This window comes from Equus asinus, chromosome 11 (assembly GCF_041296235.1).
Source record: "Equus asinus isolate D_3611 breed Donkey chromosome 11, EquAss-T2T_v2, whole genome shotgun sequence".
NCBI classification, from domain to species: domain Eukaryota; kingdom Metazoa; phylum Chordata; class Mammalia; order Perissodactyla; family Equidae; genus Equus; species Equus asinus.
Window position 1 is genome coordinate 32324134 of NC_091800.1, and position 23680 is coordinate 32347813.

The 23680-nt window shown below is 35.1% G+C and overlaps 1 protein-coding gene across 2 annotated transcripts in view; it reads left to right on the plus strand.

Annotated features, from left to right (window-relative positions):
- VWA8 (von Willebrand factor A domain containing 8) overlaps window positions 1-23680 on the plus strand; it is a 357448-nt gene that overhangs the window by 65478 nt on the left and 268290 nt on the right. For both annotated transcript variants that reach the window (XR_011492999.1, XM_014866869.3), the window contains exons 9-12: window positions 197-301; window positions 9760-9891; window positions 11791-11925; window positions 12014-12091. Coding sequence is in view for 1 of the 2 variants with exons in the window: in XM_014866869.3 (XP_014722355.3) it covers window positions 197-301; window positions 9760-9891; window positions 11791-11925; window positions 12014-12091 (450 nt within the window). In the remaining variant the exon portion in view is untranslated. The remainder of the gene's footprint in view (window positions 1-196; window positions 302-9759; window positions 9892-11790; window positions 11926-12013; window positions 12092-23680) is intronic.

Sequence of the window (23680 nt, forward strand, 5' to 3'; positions counted from 1 at the left end):
AGAGGAGGGTGAGCTTACCAAGGGAAAGGATGTGGAACAGGAAGAGGAGAGGAAATAATTAATATTTGTTTTTGTAGACTTCTGGGAAATATGAGAAACCTGTAAGGAAATTTCAATGTCATATATATATTTCAGATAAATTCTCTGTGATTATTTTAGATGTTCCTCATTCCTATATATTTTTGCTCCTAAATAGGATTCCTTTCCTATGATGTCAATCAAACATGCAGTCCAGTGGCTTTACCCATACACTATTTTACTAGGACATGAAGGGAAGATGGCTGTGGAAGGTGTTTTAAAAGTAAGTATCTGCTTTACTTTCTTTTTGTTCCTTTCCTTTCCCATTTTCTCTTCCCTTCCCTTTTGCCCATCTCTCCCTTCCCCCTCTTTCCTACTTTTTTCTCTCCCTCTTTCTTTCTTTCCCTTGCTTTCCCTTGCCTTTCCTTCTCTTCTTTTCCAGGGATGGAGGCATTGGCATGTCAGTGATGGAGAGGCAAGCACAAAGATGGCTGGTGAGGTTTGAAGATTGCCTACATTGTGCAAATAAGTAAATTAATTAAACAAATGAGTGAATATATTGAGGATAACCATAGCTCTTTTTCTCACTGTTGGAGAAGGAATTTATAAATGTAGAAAGCAGGGAGGAAAAAAAGAACCCAGCAGTGTTAGATTGGAATTGCAGAAATCAGTATAAACTCATGTTTTTTCAATATATATAAACAGATGGATATAGTAATAAATGTAGATAGCATGTGTGCGTATGTGTATACTTACATGTGTTTTCTAGCTCTGTCCTCTGAGAGGGCCTAAAAACTATAACACTCCAGTGATCATACCAGGTGCTGAGACATTGGTTTCTAAATACCACACTTCCCTAAAAGGAATCAGGACTCCTTGGATGTAGGGCTGAATCAAGGCTTAGCACAGCAAAAGTATATGATAAGCCTGGGCTATCTTCTTGTGCCAAAAAGTAGGGAAGTGTTCAACAAATTATGTTGACATGTCAAAGTGACAGAGGAGCCAGCTTGAAGTGGCTCTCACTGGCCGAAATCTGAGACAGTTTTGGCATCAAGATAAATAATGATAGTAACTGATTATAACCCATTGAATAAAATAGGAATCTATAAATCCATATTGATATAAACAAACAAACAAATGCATAGTGGAGAAGAAAAGGATCTTCCTTAGTGTAGAATGCCTACTAATAAATGCAGAAGGAATTATATAAATAGAAAAATCACCATTTGGCAACCATCAGAGAACAGTGAAATGATTTAGGCAGAAGTCACCAAAGGATATTAAAACTGGTGGGTGGAAGTTCTAAGAGAAATAGGATATTGATGTAATTTAGGAATATCTCCCCCCTAAAACACTCAATTGACTACAAAACAGGAAAATGAGATTTTTACGGTGAACACCAACTTGATCAGGTGAGACAAGTCGACATCGTCTGCCTCCTGAGTGTTGTGCTGAGAGGAGCTCAGTATCATTTCAGGAGTATTTCAGATAGGAATTGATGGTGTGAGTTTGGCCATGAGAAAGTATTGTATAGACCTAGGTTGAGGGCAATCTTACAGAATAAAAGGCCTGTATTCTTTAGAACTGTCCAGGCCATGAAAGTCAGAAAAGCTGAGGAACTGTTTCACTGTTGAAACTGTTGAAAGAGACTGAAGAGCTATGACAGCCAAGGCAGATAGGAAAAAGTGACATTGTTGGCACAGTTGGTTAAACTTGAATAGGGTCTGTGGATTGAATAGTAGTGTTCTATTAAATTGTTCTCCTGATTTGGAAGCTTATGTGTTGATTACATTGGCCAGAGTTCTTGTTTTCAGGAAACATGAACTGGAATGTTCAGGGGTGATGCGGTGGCATATCTGTAGCTTGCTTTTAAATGGTTCACAAAAAGACCAATGATTGGATGTGTGTGTATGTTAACCATTGAGAAATCTGAGTGAAGGCAAAACAGAAGTTCCTTGTACAGCTGTGTCCTGCAACTTTCCTAAAAGTTTGAAATTATTTCAAGATAAAAAAAAATTTTAAGTGACTATCCACTATAATTCATTTCAAAATTAAAAAAATTTTAAAACAAATATCTAATAAACATGGAGTTAAAAATCTATCTGCCTATAACTTAAATTATTAACTTGAAAAGCAAGCATTTTATATAAAACTATGGAAACTGCTGTAGAGCCTGTCATGTAAACTAATGAAGTTCTTGTTTTTGTCATAAGTGATTTATAATACATGGAGCATGGTTTTCTTTTAAAATATGTGTGGCATAATTTCCTCATCTTATAACTATATATTTAAAAGTGTTGACCTTTGGCAGAGACTTATTGACTTACCCAAATTAATTCCTGTTTACGAAAGACAGTTTTTGGTTTTTGTTTACAGTTTGGCTCAAAGTACAGATTTCTAAGGAGTGGGTGGAATGCAAGCACTAAGCTGTTGTGGCTGTATGTATAGGTCCTTCATTTTCTGGAGGCCAGGATTGGACAGCCTTAAGCATGTGGAATGGTATTGGTTTCTCCCTTATCCTAAAATCTACAGAGGGTCTTTGGGAGTTTAGAAGTACTCTCTCTGCAGCTGATCATGGTGAGAAGAGCTCAGAAGAGTGGAACAGTAGATTCTAGTTACTTTAGTGGGATTTTTTTTTTCTCACATATCAGCTAGTCCAAGAAATAATATTTTCTATGATTGATGATGTAAATAATAACAGTAATAAAATGAAACTAATAAAAAACTCTTCCTCATAGATGCTGAGAAGCGTAATTAGGGACAGAATCTAAGAACATAAAGAAGCAAGGGGAAAATAAACGTCAGTATAGAGGCAAAGGGAAGTAGAAAGAGACAGCAGAGAATAGAAGCAGAGCTGAGAACAGTGAAATAGCAGCCACTGGTGAAAGAGAAGAAAGAGGTCTGCTATGTGTGTGAGATGGGGGCTGGAGAGGGTGGGAGAGAGAGGAAGAGAGGAGAGAGGGAGGAGGAGGGGGTGCAAGGATATTAAGGGGACAATGAAGAGCCATTTGGAAATGGGGAAATTAATTCTCAGGCTTGAGGTGTCAGGAAATGACCATTTTCTGACTATATAGTTCACTTTAAGTTTTATTCCAGGCACTGAAAAAAAAGAGAACTAGAACTCGTATTTGATTTAATCAACATCTAAGCTAAGTTGGCATTGGTCATTGAAGTAGAGCACCGAGTGCTTAAGAAAAAAGGCTGTGATTCCCAATGAGCTCCCTTGATGCCCATCAGCACAAAGCCTAGTGCCTTGGGAACAAGGGTAAATAGTCAGGGAGGAAGAAAATATCACGGGAAGTTGTGATAAAATGAAGCAAAGTAAAGTTTTTTGTGACATAATTGAGAGAAGATATTCACTGTCTAGATAAGTCAGTTATGAGCAAAGGTCTTTATTTTTACAAAGAAACCACTTTGATGTGTTTCTGGTCTCTAATTTCAAAACTGGTCGTACAAATTAGATAAAATTATAGAATACCTTTAAAGAGTTAAGTTTTCTAAAGAAAGTAGCCAGTGTTGCTGCATTTTGTTTGGCCTTTATTTTGACCTTCATAATGAAAGGAACATAGAAAAAGACTGAAGGTCCATATTATGAATAGAAATTATTTCAAATTTGATTGTAGAGTTTAAAAAAAAGGAAAAGGGAATGAAATTACTTAGAAGAAAAGGGGATTATCTTTTATTGCCTTGTGTAAAGAGCTAGTTAAGGAACAGTACTTCTCCTTTTTCCCACTCCTCAGAGGGGAGTGGGAGATGCTTAAATTCGTTCATCTGAACCTAATGAAGAACTTTCTTTTTATAAGATCATTACATGCTGATGCATACAACCAGATTACAGTATTAAATCTCTCTCCTTAAAAATAGAATAGTTTACTGATTGATATAATTCTGTGTGATCTGTTTTGGGGCAGTCTGTGTGGCCTGTTTGTTATTCTAAATTTGTCTATCTTTTCAAGCTGATGTTCATAGATGAGCAAAATTTTATATAGCCTCAAATAATTTTAAATTAAGAGAGGTGAAAAATTAAGGAAATATTGTTGAATTTGGAAAAAAATGTTGAATTAAAGAATAGAAATATCTATTATAATAGCACACCAAAAAGAAACATATAGATGTTTACAATAACTTTTCCTTGATAAATAATAATTGTTTTCTGACCTAGATTGTCATAGAAATTGATAGATAGTTGCATTTGAATTATCCATTTGGATTTTACTGTAATCACTTAATTAGACTATTTTTCAGGAAAAATAATTACTCACAGAAAATACCATCAACTAAAATTCAGAATACCTTTCTTTTTTCTAAACAAGCTATAAAAATGGCTGGAATGTCTTTCATTCCCCAGATGGTGCTCATCATATGATATTCATATTCTAAAAACATGTTTCTGTAGTCATAAAATCACTTCTAGCTTTTAGTTAAGGATGTCTTAAAGAGAATACTCTCTTTCTGAATTTGCTATACTTTGAGAATGGCATGCTTTGTTATGGTAGAGTAACAAGTACATCCAGGCTTCCAGTACCATGTCTTGGCTCTCGGTCCTTCTAGGTCATAACAATAGTTAAATTAGTAAGTTCCATTGGTGATTTAGAAAGGATATGCTGCCACTTATCCACTGATAATATAATATGAACTATAGTCTTTACTGAGAAGCTTGGAAGGATCTTGCACTTAGTGCTTTCATTTTAGTTCAACAGACTTTGAGCACTCATTATTTGGCAAGTGATGATATGTGTACACAAATCTGGGGATACAGAAATGGATATGATCTGATCTCTGCTCTCGAGGAACTTATGGTTTACTTGGAGCATCAAACATGCAAATAAGTAGCTATTTTAATGTAATGATTTTATAGTAGTATAGCATAATAATGAATAACTCTGGTCAAAGTAATAAAGACCTGAATTAGGCCAGTGAAATAGCGTTGGGATGGATATGAGAAATGTTTCAGAGGCGAGATGATAGACTTTACTAACCGATAAAATACAAGTGCTTTGGGGGGCTGTGAGAGAAAGTGAGGAATCCAGAATGTCTATGAATCCTAGCTTGGACAACTGAGTAGATAGACTTGCCATTAACTAAGATGGGAAAGTAGAGAAAAGGAGCATATTTAGGGTGGTGGCTAAATAGTTCAGTCCGGGGGGTCTTTTTGAATTTGAGGTTCCCAAGCGGTTTTAACTAGCAGACTTGAAAATATAGATCTGGATCTGGAGCTATTTTGATATTAAAGATAAGTACTTGGAAGTCATTAATGTATGGGTATTAGTTGAATTCATGACGATGGATGGAAGAACCCAAGAGGAGCGTAAATAGAACAAATACTGCCTGAGGACTGAAGCCTGGAAGCACCAACATTTAAGGATTGGGCAGTGGGCAAAGAACTTTCAAATTAGGCAGAGGAAGAGCAGTCAGAGAGATAGAAGTAGAACAGCAGAGAGTATTCTCATGGGGCATTGAGAGAGACCGTGTTAAGATGAAAAGAATGGCAAGTTTCAAATGTTGCAGAGATGTCTTGTTGAATGAAGACTTTTAGATTATTTACTCAAAAAAGATTATTCATTTCATCTATTTTTCCATCCAGTCAATTAGCCAGGCACTGTTGTGTGTAGATGTAGCAGTGAGCAAAATGGACAAAAGTCTCTGCCTTCAGGGAACTTCGTTTTTAGTGAAGGGCAATGATCAATCAATCAATCAATTAAGTGCAGTAAGTAAATAAGTAAAGTATATAGATGTCAATTGAGGATGCCCTCACTGAGAAGATGACATTTGAATAAAGACCTGAAAAAGGAAGAGTGAATGCTGTGGGAAGAAAGCATTTGAGACAGAGGGAATAACCAGTGTAAAAGCCCTGAGGCAGGAGCACGCCTGGGGTATCCTAGGAACAGCAAAGGGCAGTGTGATGGGGCAGAGCGAGTGAAGGAGAGGAGAGGAGGAGATGAGGTCAGAAGGTAAAGGAGGTCAGCTCATATAGGGTGTCATAGGCCATTGAAAAGACTTCTGCTTTCAGTCTGGATGAGATAGATTGTTGTTAGAAGGGTTTGCATGGAGAAATGTCTTATTGACTGAGTGTTTTAACAGGCTCTCTCTGGTTGCTGAGTAGTGAGTAGACTGGGGAGTAAAGGTGAAAGCAGGGGAAAACCAGTTAGTAGGTTGTTGTAGTAATCTACTTGAGAGGTTGTGGTGGTTTTGACCAGCTGTAAGCTTGGTAAGAAGTGGTTTCATTTGGTTGAAATTTTGAAGGTAGTCAATATGGTCTATTGAAGGATTGGAAGTAGAGTTGAGACAGAGAGTCAAGGATGATTTCAAGCTTTTTGGACTGAGTACCTGGAATGATGAAGTTGGAGATAGAGAATATGGGGGGAAGATCAAGACTTGAGTGTTGCACATGTTTAGTGTAAAATGCCTATTAGCTATCCAAATGGAAATGTCAAGGGTACAGTTGTATATACAAGTCAGGAGTTTAGGAGAAAAGTCTGAACCGGAGAGAGAAAGTTGGGAGTCATGAATATATAGATAGTTTGTAGTCTGAAACTGGATGAGATTATTTAAAAAGTGAACATAGAATATATAAAAGATCCACTCCTGAAGTATCCTAATGTGTACTGGTCAGGGAGCTGAAGATGAACCTGCAAAAGAAACTGAGAAGGAGGGAACAATAAAATAGGAAAATTAATTTGGCAAATAGGATATTATTGGTGGACTTACCTGGAGCAGTGCTAGCAGAGTGGTGGGAATGTAGGCCAAAAATTAGTGGGCTAAATAGTAAATCGGAGATGAGGAAGCTGAAACAGTGATTATATACTACTTGTAAAATAAGTTTGATTAGAAACAAAAAGATAGTGGGTCACTTAAGGATGATGTAGAATTAAGAAATGTCTTTTTGTTTGTTTGTTTCTTGGAACAGAGGAGACAAACATCTTTATAGGAAAAAGGAATAAAATCTGTGGAGTACATGGAAAATATTTATGGAAATATGGTCTGGGGAGGCAGGAAAGGACCTTTTCAGAGAAGCATTGTGCCTTGGTTTGAAATGATGGAAGAACATATTTTCTCCCCAACAATTGGAATGATGCAGTTATAAACTGAGATGGAGAAAACAGAGTTCCAGTGGCTTTCCATCCAGTCATAAATAAAGCAGAAGTCTTTTCTACTGAGACAGTGGGAAAAGAAGTAAGGATTGATGAAAATACATAGATGATTTTGAGGATGAAGGAAAAAGAATTTCATTTGTTTGCTCATTTAACAAACGTTTATTGACCATTGACTGTGTCCTATGTGTGATTCCAGGTTCTGAAGATTTGGAGTGAACCAAATTGACACATTTTGAAATTACCCTACTGGGGCTTACATTCTAGTGAAGAGTGAAGTTGTATGTGCCTGAAGGCTCTGTTGTGGGTAGAAGAGGCAGCTAGATTACCTGCTGAGACAGGGATGAATGTGCTGGAATTAACTCCTTAGGAGAGTAGTAATGGTTTGTATTAGTTGCTGAAGGGCTTTGGGAAAAGAACCCAGCAGAGACTGGGGGCTATATATTTGTTCAGTAGCCAGAGAACATGATATGGAAAATTTCTCTTTTAGTGCTCAACAGCCTAGAAAAAAGTATGAAGAGAATGAATAGCTTGATGGAACAGGATTGGGAATTGTGAGGGTGAACATGGAGGCCTTGCAGACCAACATCCATGTGATTTACATTTCCTTTTATTTAATTGTGCTTCACAGTTCAGATAATGTAATCCCAAAGAAAGTGGATCAAAAAATATGCTAGTACTTTTTGTTTAATTGAAATTCCAGAATTCATAGGAAATAACTAATATAAAATGGTAAGGTAAACTTTGATTTTCTACTTCTTGTTAACATGTAGCTTATAAGAATTATATATCTATTTTACTCCTCAATTACCTTTTTGATTAATAGTTCTCTAAATTTCCTGTGCCAGCAAATGGTAATTCACCTTGCAACTTGTTTTTTTTTTTTTTTTTTTTGCTATTTTAGTGTATTCTAGCCTACTATTTTTATCCTACTGAAATATTTTAGCTTGAATTATTTATAAGAACATAACCAGTATAGCTAGTGGTTCAAGGCATTAGTGTTCATTTCTGGAATGTAAGTGCTCTGACATCAATCCTATATCAAGTTAGACTGACATTATTATAGCTGGAGTAAAAACATACCTTTAAGCGCATATATTTGTTTTCTCAGAAATTACTGGCTCTAGATTCTAAATTCTAATGAATTTAATTACTTGGCTAAGCCCTTTCTCCTTTCCTATTGAACCTCCCTTATAGTGTAGCATTTTTTTTGCATGAAATTAAAGTGTCAATAATTGTTATTTTTCTATAATGTAGAAGCAATTCCTACTGAAGTGTGTGATACTATGGGAACTTGCATGTAAAAAATGCGTAGAGTATAAAGCATATTTCTTTTTTTGTTGTTGGTAGGAAGATTTGCCCCTGAGCTAACGTCCATTGCCAATCCTCCCCCCCCCCCCTTTTTTTTTGGCTTGAGGAATATTAGAGCTGAGCTAACATCTGTGCCAGTCTTCCTCTACTTTATATGTGGGATGTCTCCACAGCATGGCTGATGAGTGGAGTAGGTGTGTACCTGGGATCCAAACCTGGGAATCCAGGCTGGTGAAGCAGAGCACGCAGAACTTTAACTACTCAACCATGAGGCCAGCCCCAGAACATATTTCTTTATGGTAGCACAAATAGACAGTTTTTCTTAGATGTGGAGAAAGAAGTAAATGATTGTCTTGAGTACTTATGACACCAAGACGAAGACTTGAACTGGGCTATTATGTTTAGAGTATTGAGATTGAAGATAATTTTCTTCCTCAAAATTATTTTCTGGCGTTGCATCATTCTGTTACATAAGCAGGGATTTTTTTTCATTGAGGTACAACTCTATAGTGGTGATGTTCTACAACTATGGTAGGATTTTTAGGAGGGTGGTAATTTCTGCGTGTTTAATACTAAAAGTGAATTAAACTTTTCATATTGAACATGGCTGCTATTAGTAGGGCATAGAATTTAATTAATTTTCAATTGGTATTCTCATTTTTCATATACTTATTTGTGTTCTCTGTTTACATTTTTTTATAAAATGAGCTGGTATGGGGGGATGTAACCAAGTGTTAGAACATTAGTAATTGGCCCACATGAAGAAAGAATCAATGGTCTTGGCCTTTTAAATGTAATTTGACAAATGTTGAGAACCTATGCTGTGTAAGTAAGACATTGTGGCAGATACTGTGGAAAATTAACTTGTTATAATTTATTCAAACTAACCGCACAAGCAAAGAGCAGAATGGTGTCCGGGAAGTTCTTGTTTCATGAATTTCAGGCAACATGTTAATTTCAGTTGATTTAAGAAATCGACTGATATAGGCCTTATATTTTACTTAAGCATGTTTTCAAGAGTCTCATCGTCCCTTTCTAGGAAACTGGAACCTTTGATTATCAAGAAATGTAGGCTATGAACTTCCACCAGGTCAGGAATACAGTGATTCCATTTCCTGTCATTTAGTCAATTTTAGGGACTATTATCATATCACCTTAGTAATTGGCTTAAGTAGAATGGTATTTGTGAAAATGGGAAAAAATTCTCCTTAATTTTTTTTACCTCTACTTTTATAATATAGAGTGAGTTTCAGTTCTAATTAAGATGGAGTCTTCCAGATATCCAACGTTAATACTAAAATGAAAAGTAAACTACATGATTTTCTTTTTAATTTTATAGCGCTTTCAAATCCAAGATTCAGGAAGCTCTATGCTTCCTAAAGAGATCTTGAGAGTGGAGAGGTTGAATGAAAACGATGTTCCCCAAGCTTCTGTGACTATCCGGATTGCAGAAAGAGAGGTGACCATTAAGGTAATGAATCAAGGTTTATGCTGTCTAAGATGTAGCTTTGCCCATTTTTGTGACCTAACTGGGTGTATGATCCCCTTGTAAGTCTTTGGCTCTATAGCTTCAAGCCTGTATGTCTGTATTTATATTTATCTGTGTATCCAGAGTCCTATATGTTTGTAAACTGGAAAAGTTCAGGGAAACATAGGGATAGGTTTTCCTCAGAAATCAAAGTCGGCCTCTAGGAAAATCAAATCAAGTTTTGATAAATGAAAGCATTTTGTACTATGAGTCCTTGCTAAGAAATAGTCAGTGTTTTCGAACATGTTTTAGCAGCCAGCGAACATTCTTTTCAAGTAAGATCTTTCTTCGCTACGTGAAACGTTAAAAGAGGAGCTCTTGTAGATGCACAGTTTTTAGAGCAGGGGAAGGATATATGGTCATAGAGCTCATCTGCTTGCTCTGCCTCCCTTTCTTCTAACCCTTTCTTTGAAGCCCCTAAGAACCCTAAGAGGCGATGTAAAACTGTACTAGAAAACACAGCTTGAAAAATGCTGAGAAATAAATTGTAAGTGAATGTAGGAAAGAATAAATGCTTGCCTTCTTATGTTGTGATGGAGCAAACTTTAATTATAGGCTTTTTTGTGTGTTTTAATGTGATAGTAATACTTATTCATGTTACTGTATTTATTCATTCATCAAACTGAACATTGATTATGTCTACTAGGAGCCAGGCTCTGTATTAACATTTACTAGTGCCTACTGGATACTAATCACTGTGTTTGTCTCTTTGCATATATTATGCCATTAAATACCTCAATGACCCTGGAGTTAAGTTTTATCTCCATTTTATAGATTAGAAAACTGAGATGTAAAGAGGGTAGTCAGTTCACCCATGGTCACCAGCTAGGAAATGTCACAGCTGGAACTTCTAGACAGGATCACTTTCCGCTACACTCTCTGTCTCCTTCAGATGAATGTCCTTACAGAACTGATAGTCTAGGACAGAGGCAGATGAGTAAGGACTGCATTGGAATGGCTATGGGAATATAGAGAAGGAAGTAGTACTGGGAGTCAGGAGGAGTAGAGAAAGCTTCAGAGAGGAGGTGTGGCTTGAGCTAAGTCTTGAAGAATGACAGGAATTTTTCAGTGGCCCAGGAGTAGAAAGGTGGTAGGATATTTCAGGCAGTTTAAACGTATGTCCAGAAGCATGAGGTTTCGTTATTTGCTTCCCTTTGGTAATGGCTTTCTAACTTCATTGCCTGCAGTCCCTTCCACTTAACTTTCTGTGTTACCACCAGGATGATCTTTCTTAAATGCAAATCTGATCTTCTCACTTCCAAACTTACAATTCTTTAGGGTTCGTCTTGTATACAGTATGGTCAAGTCCTCAGCAGGGCCCCCAGGAGACTAATAAGGAGGAAATAGGAAATAAAAGGAGAAGTAGATCTGAAGGATGGGAAGAGAGATTTTAAGAACAGGTGCTTCTGAGTGGTAAACTAAGAGTGAAAAAGGGTTTGTGGATGTGGATTTTAGAAAGCAAGAGGTCTTTGGTGACTTTGGAGAGTCCCAGTGGACTGACTTTAAATTCTGTACTTATAACTGGAATTTGAACAAAAACCTTCATTCTCAAGCAGTGACATTGTTGTTATAATAGCATGAAAATGACATGATTCTTATGAAAATTCTTATGAAAACATGGGTCTTTAATTTTAGAGGGATGATTGATGTAAAAGTTGGATGAGGATAATCATCAGATCTGTGAATGAGAATAGATCCTGCTCTTTTGAAATATCAAAAGCAATTTATAATTGGATTGAGCAAGGAATTAGTAGGAGCTTTTAAATGACAGTTCTGTACTTTCAGTTACTGGTATTTTGAGAAAAACATGTGCATATTATATTTATCTCTCTTTGATTGTAGGTGGCAGCTGGGACCAGGCCATTAAATCAACCTTGTGCATCAGAGCATTTTATCCAGACTTTAAGCCATAAGCAACTACTGGCTGAAATGATGCAGTCTCACATGGTTAAAGACATATGTTTAATTGGAGGAAAAGTAAGAATGTCAGCCTCACTGCAAAATTCTGTTTCCTGACTTTTGATTATTTGACTTATCCCTTAAATGATTGTGTTTCTATTTGTAGGGTTGTGGTAAAACAGTCATCGCTAAGAACTTTGCAGAAACCTTGGGATACAATATAGAACCTATCATGCTCTATCAGGTATGATGCTCATTTTTAGCACTTGGACTGTAAACATATACATTTGGATCATTAGTAGAATTTATAGTCTCCCTTAAGTTATGACCTGTTAAATTTTTGGTGTAGATAATAAATAGCAATCAGACTGGAGTGCAATTATTTGGAACTTTTGAAGGTACATTCTAGGATATCTGATGTGCACAACATATGAGGATCTGTTTTTCAAGAAAAATTCATTTTATATGTATGTGTGCACATAGAGTAGATTTAACAGTAATTTGGAAATCTAAACAAAATGGGTTTTGGCAGCTGCAGGAGATAATTAGGCATTCATCGAATAGATTGTTAATATTATTTTTTATTGTGGAAAATATACATAACGTAGAATTTATCATTTTAACCATTTTTAAGTGTACAATTCACTGGCATTAAGTACATTCACAATGTTGTGTAACTATAACCAGTATCTATTTCCAGAACTTTTTTTATCATCCCAAATAGAAACGCTATACCCATTAAACAATAACTTATTTTTCTCTTCCCCCAGACCCTAGTAACTTCTGTGTTACTTTCTGTCCCTATGAATTTGCCTATTCTAGATACCTCGTATAAATATATATGTTTCTCATTGAATTGTACAATTCTCACATAAGTAGAATCACACAATTTTGGTCCTTTTGTGTCTAGCTTATTTTATTTAGCGTAATGTTTTCAAGGTTCGTCCATGTTGTAGCATACACCGGAATTTCATCCCTTTTTTATGGCTGAATGATATTCTGTTGTATATATGTTCCACTTTTTTTTTAATCCATTCATATATTGATGAACACTTGGGTTGTTTCCACATTTTGGCTATTGTGAATAATGCTGCTATGAACATCGGTGTACAAGTATCTGTTTGAGTCCCTGCTTTAAACTCTTTTAGGTATATACCTAGGAGCGATATTGCTGAATCATATTGTAATTCAATGTTTAACTTTTTGAGGAGCCACTAAACTGTTTTCCACAGCAGCTGCACCATTCTGTATTCCCACCAGTGGGGTACAAGGGTTCCAATTTCTCCACGTCTTTGTCAACACTTGTTAGATTCTAGGTTTGTTTTTAATAATAGCCATCCTAATGGGTGTGAAGTGGTTACTCATTGTGGTTTTTTTTTCATTGCCCTAATGACTGATGATGTTGAGTATCTTTTCATATGCTTATTGGCCATTTGTATATGTTATTTGGAGAAACACCTATTCAGATTCCTTGGCCTGTGTTTTAATTGGGTTGTTTTTCTGTTTTTGAGTTGTAGAAGTTCTTTATATGTTCTGGATATTAACCCATTCTCAGATATATGATTTACAAATATTTTCTCCCATTCTGTGGGTTGTCTTTTCACTCTCTTGGTAGTGTCCTTTGATACACAAAAGTTTTTAATTTTGATGAAGTCTAATTTACCTTTTTTTCTTGTTGCCTGTGTTTTTGCTGTTATATTCAATAAATGGTTACCAAGTTCAATGTTGTAAATTTCCCCGTTTTTTTCTAAGAGTTTTACAGTGTTAGGTCTTACATTTAAGTCTCTGATCTATTTTGAATTAATTTTTGTATATGGTGTAAAGTAAGGGTCCAACTTCTTTCCATTGCATGTGGATATCCAGTTTTCCCAGCATCATTTGTTGAAAAGACTGTCCTTTCCCCATAGGCTGGTCTTGGCATCCTTGTCAAAAATCAATTGACCATCTACGTGAGGGTTTATTTCTGGGCTTTCTGTTCTGTTCCATTGGTCTATATGTCTGTCCTTATGTCAGTATCACACGGTTTTGATTACTGTAGCTTTGTAGTAAGTTGTTAAATCAGGAAATGTGAGACCTCCAACTCTGTTCTTCTTTTCCAGGATTGTTTTGGCTATTCAGGGTCCCTTGAGATTCAGTAGAATCTTAGGATAGGTTTTTCTATTTCTGCAAAAAAATGCTATTGAGATTTTGATAGAGATCTCTTTGAATCTGTAGATCGCTTTGAATAGTATTGTCATCTTAATTTTGTCTTCCAATCTGTGAAAATGTGAAAGTGGATATCTTTCTACTTATTTATATCTTCTTTAATTTCTTTCAGCAACGTTTTATAGTTTTCAGTGGACAAATTTTTTATCTCCTTGGTTAAATTTATTCCTAAGCATTTTGATGGATGTACATCTTGTATATAGTATGATAAAAAATCAAACTTACAGCTGGCATTTTACAGAGTGAAATTTTCTGTCATGTATATCTCCTAAGATATTTTTATCTTGCTAATTTTTTGATTCTATATGTTAGTTTTTGGCTGGTTATGGTACCTTCTTACTTATAGAAGAGTCTCTATTTTTATTCTTTGAACAATTTTGGAAGTGGTTGTGATACTGTTTACTTACATTTTAGGATGTATTTTGTGTTTTTAGTTTATTCTGTGGTTAAACGTTTTTTGTTACTGACACTAAATATATTTTTATTAACAGTGTTCTTATTTTTGAAAAATGACATTTAAACCAGTTACTTCTTGACTCTGTAGGTCATAGAAAATTTTGTTAACAGCTCATATTTTCAAATGACTCTGTTGAGAAGATTTCTGTCATGCCGCTTTAAGGTATTTTGTGCCTATTGGTTGAATTGGCCATAGTTTAGAAGGAATTGTGATTACATGATCCTGGTAACTTTTGGGCTACAAGCAGAATATCTGTTGTAAAAGATATGTGAGAATTTTCGCTGAAATTAATTTTTTTCTTTCTTCTGGGTAGTTTAACTCATTCAGAGCACCAAGGTACCAGTTAGGATTTTGGGTTACATTGAAAAAAATTTTGGAAACAAAAGAGAAAATATCCTGCCTTTGTATAAAACTATAGTGGATCTATACCTTTGCTATTTTGTACAGTTTTCGTTATCGTATTTGTAGAAAGACACACAAAGGCAGGTAGGTAAGAAAGGAGGTAAAGGTAATTAAGATAATTAATTGATTGAAAGACTCGAAAGGTTCAAATATTTACTAAGAAGTACTCTGTGATCTTAAAAGATGAAATCTGTGAGGAAGTGCATGATCTAAGTTTATGAAATTATGAAGAATAAGAAGTAAGGTGAAGAGACTTAAACTAGTAGTGATACCATGAGTCTTGAGAGATAAGCATGTAGGGAAAAGAAAAATAAATTTCTACATTCTGTAGCAGGTGGCAAGTCTTGGAACCCACTGAAAGCATATGTCTACAAGATTTTTTTAAGGGAAATAAGGAAATTGGAGGTGGGGATTAATATCTCTAACTTAATTTATGGAAGATGCCATGAAGAATACCCTGCCCTCTTAGAAAATCACCCCTTGGCGTCTTTGTCAGAGATCAGAAAACAGATAGTTAGCTCAGTATGCTACTTCATCTGTCCATACCCTTCTATAGCTCGTGTTAACCGTGAACTTTCTGATTTCCAATGAAAATACTTTTCTACCAAATAATGGAAGGAAAACTCCCAAATCATCAATATATTTGTAAAACAAGGTAAGTTTTGTTATAAATATCTTATATTCCACTTACAGATCAAGGATAAATACAGGCATAATTTACCTTTCCAGGTGCCGTTGCTTTGTAATCATGTGGACGAGACCTTTTGAGGATAGTATTTCTTTTCTCTTTGACTCCATTCCAATTTATTAGCATTGTTTCTAAAATTTTATAGATGAATATTTTCTTCACATTAAAATAAAAACTCCCATTCTAATGAAAGCTGGAAATAATTTATGCCTCATCGGTTTTTCCAGACAGTACTGTTTCTGTATCAGATTTCTATAGTAGGTTTATAGTGATTTTTACACTATAGTGGTAAATTATTCTAAGATAATGTGGTTGAGCTGTGAGAATTATGGTCACCTCATCCTAATATCCATTAAAAGAAGAACCAAGCAACTGAGTGTGTATGTCTCCATCAATTCAGATCTCTCAGCTCCGCGGAAAACTACCTAAAGTATCCTACCATTGAGAATGTTATCTTTATATGTGAAAGAATTAATTTAAGAGGCTGAGAATAGATTTTCTTATATATTTTCGAAGAGTGACCATAAGCTCACAAAAATATTATTCTATTTTAATGTTTTTTTACTTTCCTGTTCAGTTTGTTGATTGATGGAAAACAAAAGTAGGAAGATGCTACCATTAAAGTTGATGGCAGGCCATTCTATTTCTTGAAACACATTTGAGATATGAAGTCAGTCTCTTCTAGTTTCTGCCACAGAATAAGGTCATTTAGTCATATCTTATTAATCTTCTATCTGAAAAACGTGGGTGATGATAATTGAAAGGCATATAGTTTCCCAGAAGAATGTTTTGACCGTCCTTTGCATATATGTTGTCTACCACATTGTAGATGTCCTGCCAGGATTGGGGAACTGGAACAGAGATAAGCAAACGATTGCATATTCTGAAATCACCTTTTCCAATTTTGCTTTTCTACCCGTTAATTTTTTGAGAAATGTCTAGGAGAAAAGGGGTTTCTAGAAGTATAGACTTCAGAAAGGGATAGAGAAATATAATAACAGTAACATGTTTTATAGTAAGTTTGTTTCTCTCTCTCTCCGTATGGCTTCTTTCCATGAGCTGGATCAAAGCATATATTAGGCACTGTATTGACAGTTCCACATTTTGTAAACTGTTAGTAATTGGTTTTTATGATAAAAACCAAGCTCCTGAGATCAAATGTAAGACTCTTTGCTCACACTTTCATATTTATTAGTAAAGATCATTGACCTCTCTCGGACAGAGGAACTAATTTAGTGAATTAAAGAATGAATTTGGGTTTTATAATAATACAGTCAATATTAATGAAAAATTTCCAGAAATTTGACCTGACGTGGAGAGTTTAGTGGGAATAAGTAACCCAGCATCTGTTTTCCTAGAAGATGTGACGATTTCCCTGTTACTTGTACATGTATAAAGCTACACTTAATCTGTGGGTTTTGCCATATTTTTAGACTTGACTGTTTTTAGAACTGAATTTCATATGAAGAAAAAGAAAAACAGAGCCTTAACACAAACTTGTGGCAGTACACAAAGTAAGTTTTATAATAGGTTATAAAAATTGTAAGTCGTTTGACACAAGTGTTAGATCAGGTTCTTTTAACTGATTATTCTTTTTATAGTGTTGAAGCTAGTGATTTCCTAGATTTCACAGCGATTTCATAGAAGAAATACAAGTTATTATCTTTTCTTTCACAACCAGATACGGGCATATTTCCATGTTTCTTTCTACATTGTCGTAAACAGCACCAGATCTAAGATCACTTTCTTCTGTTTAAGCACTAGTTGGATTAAAAGTCAAGTCAACTGCAATCAAAATTTTAATATCAAATACGTTTATGTAACTTTTAATGAAAATAATCACTGTCTAAAACATGTTGATGTCTTAGGATCATTTTTGACTCCTTAGCTAAGATTTTCTTCCTATAGCTGACCTCAAACCGAATTCTCTTCTCCATCTTCCATCTAATCTACAACCCCTACTTCTTCCTGTTTATCCAACACAGTGGAAGTATCTTTACTTCTTTTTATTCTCTCTCGTTTGTTTTCAGTGGTCTGTGTCTTAGATTTATTTACTTGCTTCTTGTCTTTGTTTTGACTTTGCACTTTTCTCTTATGAAGATTTCAAGACACCTGTCTTCATTTAAGTGTTTATATTCAACATTGGAGGCTGACTTTCTCCATGATTCTGTAATTCATCTTGTTTGCTTGCTTTCTTATTTTGCTATAATCTATTGTCCTTCCTGTCTTCTTAGTGTTTTTTCTTTTCCCACATAGAATAACCTTCATAAGGCTATCTAAGAATTTACTCACCTCAACTCCTTCAAATTTCTTATGTTATAAAATTTATTTTCAAAGAACAAGGTATGTCATTGTCACTAAGAACTTTAAAATGGTTGACTTGAGCAATCTTTTCAAGTCCCAGGCTTACCAAGACTTCTATCTTGTGTCATCTTCAATTTCTCCTTGATAGTGATGTTGCTTTGTCTCCTGCCTCTTTTATTTAGAATATACTTTAAAATTTATTCTAGTCTATCAGAGAATAAAATTTAGTGCAGCATAAAATTTAAAGTTATCAGAATAAAATTTCCCTTCTAATTTGAAGTGACATTTTTATTAAATATGATTTCATTTTTCTTGCCTATAATATCAGAGGCATGCTGTAAGAGGATCAATAACTATTTACAATGTTTTTGGTCATAATTTAATAGATGAGTTATAATGCATTATAGTGTTACTCTTAATTGTAAAATTATAATTCTTACACTCTGTATGGAATAGTTATCTCAGTTAAGTTTCATCAGGGTGCTGAGAAGCAGATGGCAATTGCACACACAGGGAATTTTACAAATTAAATTGTAAAGCCACAGACTATAACCCTTACTCCAATAAGTTGCTTCATAAATGTCCTTTACTGGAAGTGATAGCGTATGGATGGCTCTCTGTAATGCATCACCATTATTGGAAAAGGTTATTCAAGTTTATGCCCAACTAATTGTAAGTCACCATTCTATTTATTGCCTGTGCACACTAGCACTTTATAACATTTCTTCATTTTTTAAGTAAATAATGAAATAAATACAACTCATTATAATCAAATCTTATTTATGCAGCTAGTATGATTTCTTCCCTCTTCACATTTTTAAAATCTTCACATAGTGTTTGTCCTTTATTTTTATGTAAAAATATTACAAGCTTTGTTATCCATGTTTTCCAGCTTCAAAAGGGAAGTGAAAGTCAGTCAATAATGTATCTCTAATTATTTGAATATATACTTCACACCTCAAATACACAGGAAAGCTAGTAGTTTCATGGAGAAGTTACATGAAGAAGCAGTTTTATAGATTGTAGCTAGTTACTTAAATGAAAGACCAATCTCTTGTTACTTTAACAAGAAAAAATATCCAAAAAACATATAATTTAAACAATAGGTCAAATTGGGAGATGTGATTATAATGGCAAGATCTTGTGAAAGTTTCTAAAAAAAAATCTGTGGCTGTTATTGAGAACTAAGTAATACTCTTTCCATTTGGAGACTTAATTCAGGATGTATTTGAAAAACAACTCATTTCTATAGCCCAAATAGTTTGAATAGAGCATTTATGCACATTCTGTTACTATCTTCTTATTCTTTTTATGGACAATTAAGTTTTTTAATGAGAACCAAACAAATGGGTGATATTAGTCTGTAACAGGGTTGACAAACTTCTTCTTTAAAGGCCAGGTAGTATGTATTTTAGACTTTGTGGACCAGGCAGTCCCTGTTGAAACTGCTCAACTCTTCTATTGCAGTGAGAAAAACAGACATAGGCAAAAAATAAGTGAGTGAGTGTGACTGTATTCCACCTTACGACATTTTTGGTAGGTTTTTTAGTAATGTTAATTGAGGTATAATTCACATATAGTAAAATTCAGCCTGTTTTGACAAACAGGTTTGGTTGTGTAAGCACCACCGCAATTGAGACATGTAGGATATATCCATCACCTCAAAAAATTCCCTTGTACCCCTTTCTAGTCACCTTCCTGTCAGCCCCTGGCAACCACGGATCTGTTTTCTATCCCTGTTAGTTTTACCTTTTCCAGAACAGCATATAAATGGAATTTTGAGTCTGGTTTATTTCGCTTACATAATGCATTTGAGACTTATGTGCATTGTTGCATGTATCAGAAATTTGTTCTTTTTTCATTGCTGAGTACCTAAATAAAATCACAGTTTTATTAGTGTTTATGTCAGAACTTCTCTGTGTTCCTACTACAGTTCCTATTACTTCTGATGCTCAGCCCTTCTCTCGTAGGTTATCAATGCTAGCTTTCTAAGCTTTCCACCCATTTCCAGCCTGGGTTTTGCCCACTACATCTTTCCAACACTGAATTTTGTTCATTCTAATTTTCCCCCTTTTAAACCTTTTAATCACCTCTTAGAGTTTGCAAGATAATATTCAAATTCTGTTGTTTAGCATACAGGGCTCTATTTTATTTGGCCTTCCAAGCCTCTTTTAGCCAGGTTTAAGGCCTCAACCCGTGCAACCAACATTCACCTTTTAACTCCAGCCATAAGGAATGATTTGTGGTTTCCCCAGCGTAACCTGCTGCCTGGAACATCCAGGCTTTCTTGCACTGTGCATGCTGTCTAAACTTTCCTTTTCCTATGGGCCAATTTGCTTACTCTTCAAAACTTAACTCTACTGCCACCACCTCTGAGTTTTCTTTAAGTCCTTAGTTTGATTTATATGTACTCTCTCTTTGTTTCAGCAACTCTTAAGCGTCTTTTTCGATAGCACTTATCAGTCAATATTTACTGTTTCATTAAGTCCAAGATGCTATCAACTGTAAGAAGCATCATTGTTTTATGTACCAGTAAGAAAGAAAAAGTACAGCAAATTAAATTATGACGTAAGACTTTTGTCACTTAGAATTTTTATTTTATCCTTAATGAAAGAACACTTTTTTTTTTTTTTTAAAGATTTTTTTATTTTTTCCTTTTTCTCCCCAAAGCCCCCTGGTACATAGTTGTGTATTCTTCGTTGTGGGTCCTTCTAGTTGTGGCATGTGGGACGCTGCCTCAGCGTGGTTTGATGAGCAGTGCCATGTCCGCGCCCAGGATTCGAACCAACGAAACACTGGGCCGCCTGCAGCGGAGCGCGCGAACTTAACCACTCGGCCACGGGGCCAGCCCCAATGAAAGAACACTTTTAGACTTAATTTAGATCATATATCTGTTTTGCTTGCAAAACAAGGAAAATATAAATGTGGTAAATGGTTGAAATATTTTTAGAATTTCTTCGTCTTCAGAATCTAACTTAGAATCTTCTAAAGCGCTTTCTGATTCAGGTGTAGACGTTCATGTTGTTTCACATCATATTTTCTGTGTCCTCTGTGCTTTGTCAGGAACAGAGTGCTCTTCTTCTGTTTCCAGGATGTTCTTCCAAACTACTGACAGCCATTCTGCTGGTTTTGATACTGGTGCTATATTGATTTTAACAGAAGGTCTTGACAGAAATGTTTTTAGGCAATAGCTAGGACTCATATTCTTTTCCCCAATGGTCCTTAATTTGTTGACCAAAGCATGAAAGCATTACGGTTGTCCTTTATGTCACAAACAAACATACAAAACCAAGTTCACATATGTGCAGTCAGTGATAACTAGCTAGCCAGCAGCTGTTGTAAGATTCTGGCCATTGCAGACTCTTCCTGATCTCAGAGATATTAAAATGTAAAGACTGTATATCTTGGAATTGATGAAATTTAGCTGTTTGTCTCTCTCATCATTTGTAAGGTCCTTGAGGGCAGGGGCAATGTGCTGTTCAATTCTCTGTTCCCGTCATGGGCACATGGTAAATGTCTAGATAAAAAAATGAAGCTTCCAAATGTTATGTCCTCTATAAATTTTATAATAGAAATTGTAACCTAAGGGTAGTTGTCTTTTCCTTTTCATAGAGATCTTCCTCATTCTTTTTTTTATAGTTGCATATTATTCCACCAAATGAATATACCAGAATTTATTCTACCAATTTCCTATGTATGGACAATTGGGTTGTTTCCAATATTTTGTAATTACAAACTAAGTTGCAATGAGTTAGAAACATATCTTCAGGATTAATTCCTAAAAGTGGGATTGTTAGGTCAGTAGATAAAATGTATGTGTAGTTTTATTAGATATTGCCAAATTTTCCTCTATAAGGATTATACCATTTTGCATTCTCACCAACGATGTCGACAGAGAGGTCTGCCAAGCTCTTTTATGTTTGCCAATTTAAAAGTTTGAAATAGTATCTCACTAGTTTCAATTTGCATTTCTTATATTTGGAAAGAAATTGAAAACCTTTTCTATTTTTAAGGGCCATGATTGTGTCTTTTCTTAGTAAATTATCTGTTCATTTCTTTTGCTCATTTTTCTATTGAGTTTTTGGCCTTTTTTCCCCTCAATTTTTGAATTCTTAATATTAGGCATATTTGCCTTTTATCTGTGATATTACTGCATGTACAGTCTCTCAGTTTGTCAGTTGTCCTTTGATTTTATGAATAAATTTTTTTTGCCTTGTAAAATTTTTAAAACATTTTTTTGTAGTTGTTTATTAATATTTTGTTTTATTGCATCTAGATTTTGAGTCATGGTTAGAAAATCTTTCCTTCTACTCAGGTTATGAAGGAATTCACTCATACCTTTTTCAGCTTCTGGATTGACCCCTCTCCCATCCTTGCACGTAGTCCCTTACATTTCAGAACCAGTAACAGAGCACTGAATCCTTCTCCTACTGACCTCTCTCTCTGACCACAGCTGGGAAAGGTCCTTCTTTGGAGAAATGTCTTTCATATCCCCTGCCCATTTTTTGACTGGGTTGTTTGATTTTTTGTTGTTGAGTTGTGTGAGTTCTTTATATAATATGGAGATCAACCCATTGTCGGACATACAATTTGCAAATATTTTTTCCCAGTTGGTGGGTTGTGTTTTTGTTTCAATCCTGTTTTCCCTTGCCTTGTAGATGCTTGCTTGCTTTTTTAAAACAACAAAATTCAACTAAGTTTGAAGATCTAATTGGCTTTGTTCAACAATTCATGGATCAGGCAGCATCCCATCTAGCAGATAGAAAGGAGCTCTGAGGAACTGTACAAAATGGAAGGTTTTTCTAGACAGAAGGGGGCAGAAAAGGAAGTTTCTAACACAGAGTGGATTGTTTCAGGCAAGATCATCTTCCTTTGGGGGAAGGGCAGAAGTCTAAAAGGCAGATTACCTTCACTAGTGCTGACCAGGTGATTTCAAATTGGCTGGTTAAAGGTCATTCCTGGGAGAGGCTGAAAGTATAATTAGTGTAGATATTAAGTCTTGGTTTGCTGATGTGGGGCTTAGCACAAGTGACTCCATTTTGGGCCTGTTGTTTCTTTTCTTTAATAATCTCATAAGTTGAGCATAATGAATGACATTGGTAGTATTTTATGTTAAGTTAGCAACTAGAACTACTTGGTGTGGTTATGTTATAGGACATTACACAAAGTTATGTATTGAAAAGGTAAGATTTTTTCTTGTTTAACTTGATAATCTTTTAAACTTGTATATTCTACAAGTGCAAAGTGTACCTTAAAGCTTAACTCTGCAATGTACATGATAAAGTTTCATTTTCAAGAAACTGTCTTATGTTGAATAAATTTTCTATTTAAAAGGCAATAAGTCTTACATTTGCTTTTTTAAAGAAAGTATCCAAACTTGATATTCAGATCTTTTATAACTTTGAAAGTATGCATTGAACTTCTTATTTAATTGAAGCAGCATACGTTTAAAGTAATAGACAACATCTTTTATGTTATCTTAAGAAAATTTAGTTATGAGGTATTTATTAGATTTATAAAAACACACTGGAAGGTTTTTGGGCATGTGTATAAAAATAAACATTACAAAAAAAACAAATTCATTAGCTCAAGGAAGAAAACAGAAGTAACCAATGAATCCTACTAAATAAGGAACTCCAGCCTGAAAGGTGTTTCATTTACCATCCATGGCGATCCAAAAACATAGGATCCATAAATTTGAAGAGGGAAGGGATTTCAAATTTGGGGATTTTCTGTGGAATAGTTCCAAATTTAAGGACACTATGTAATAAATTCCC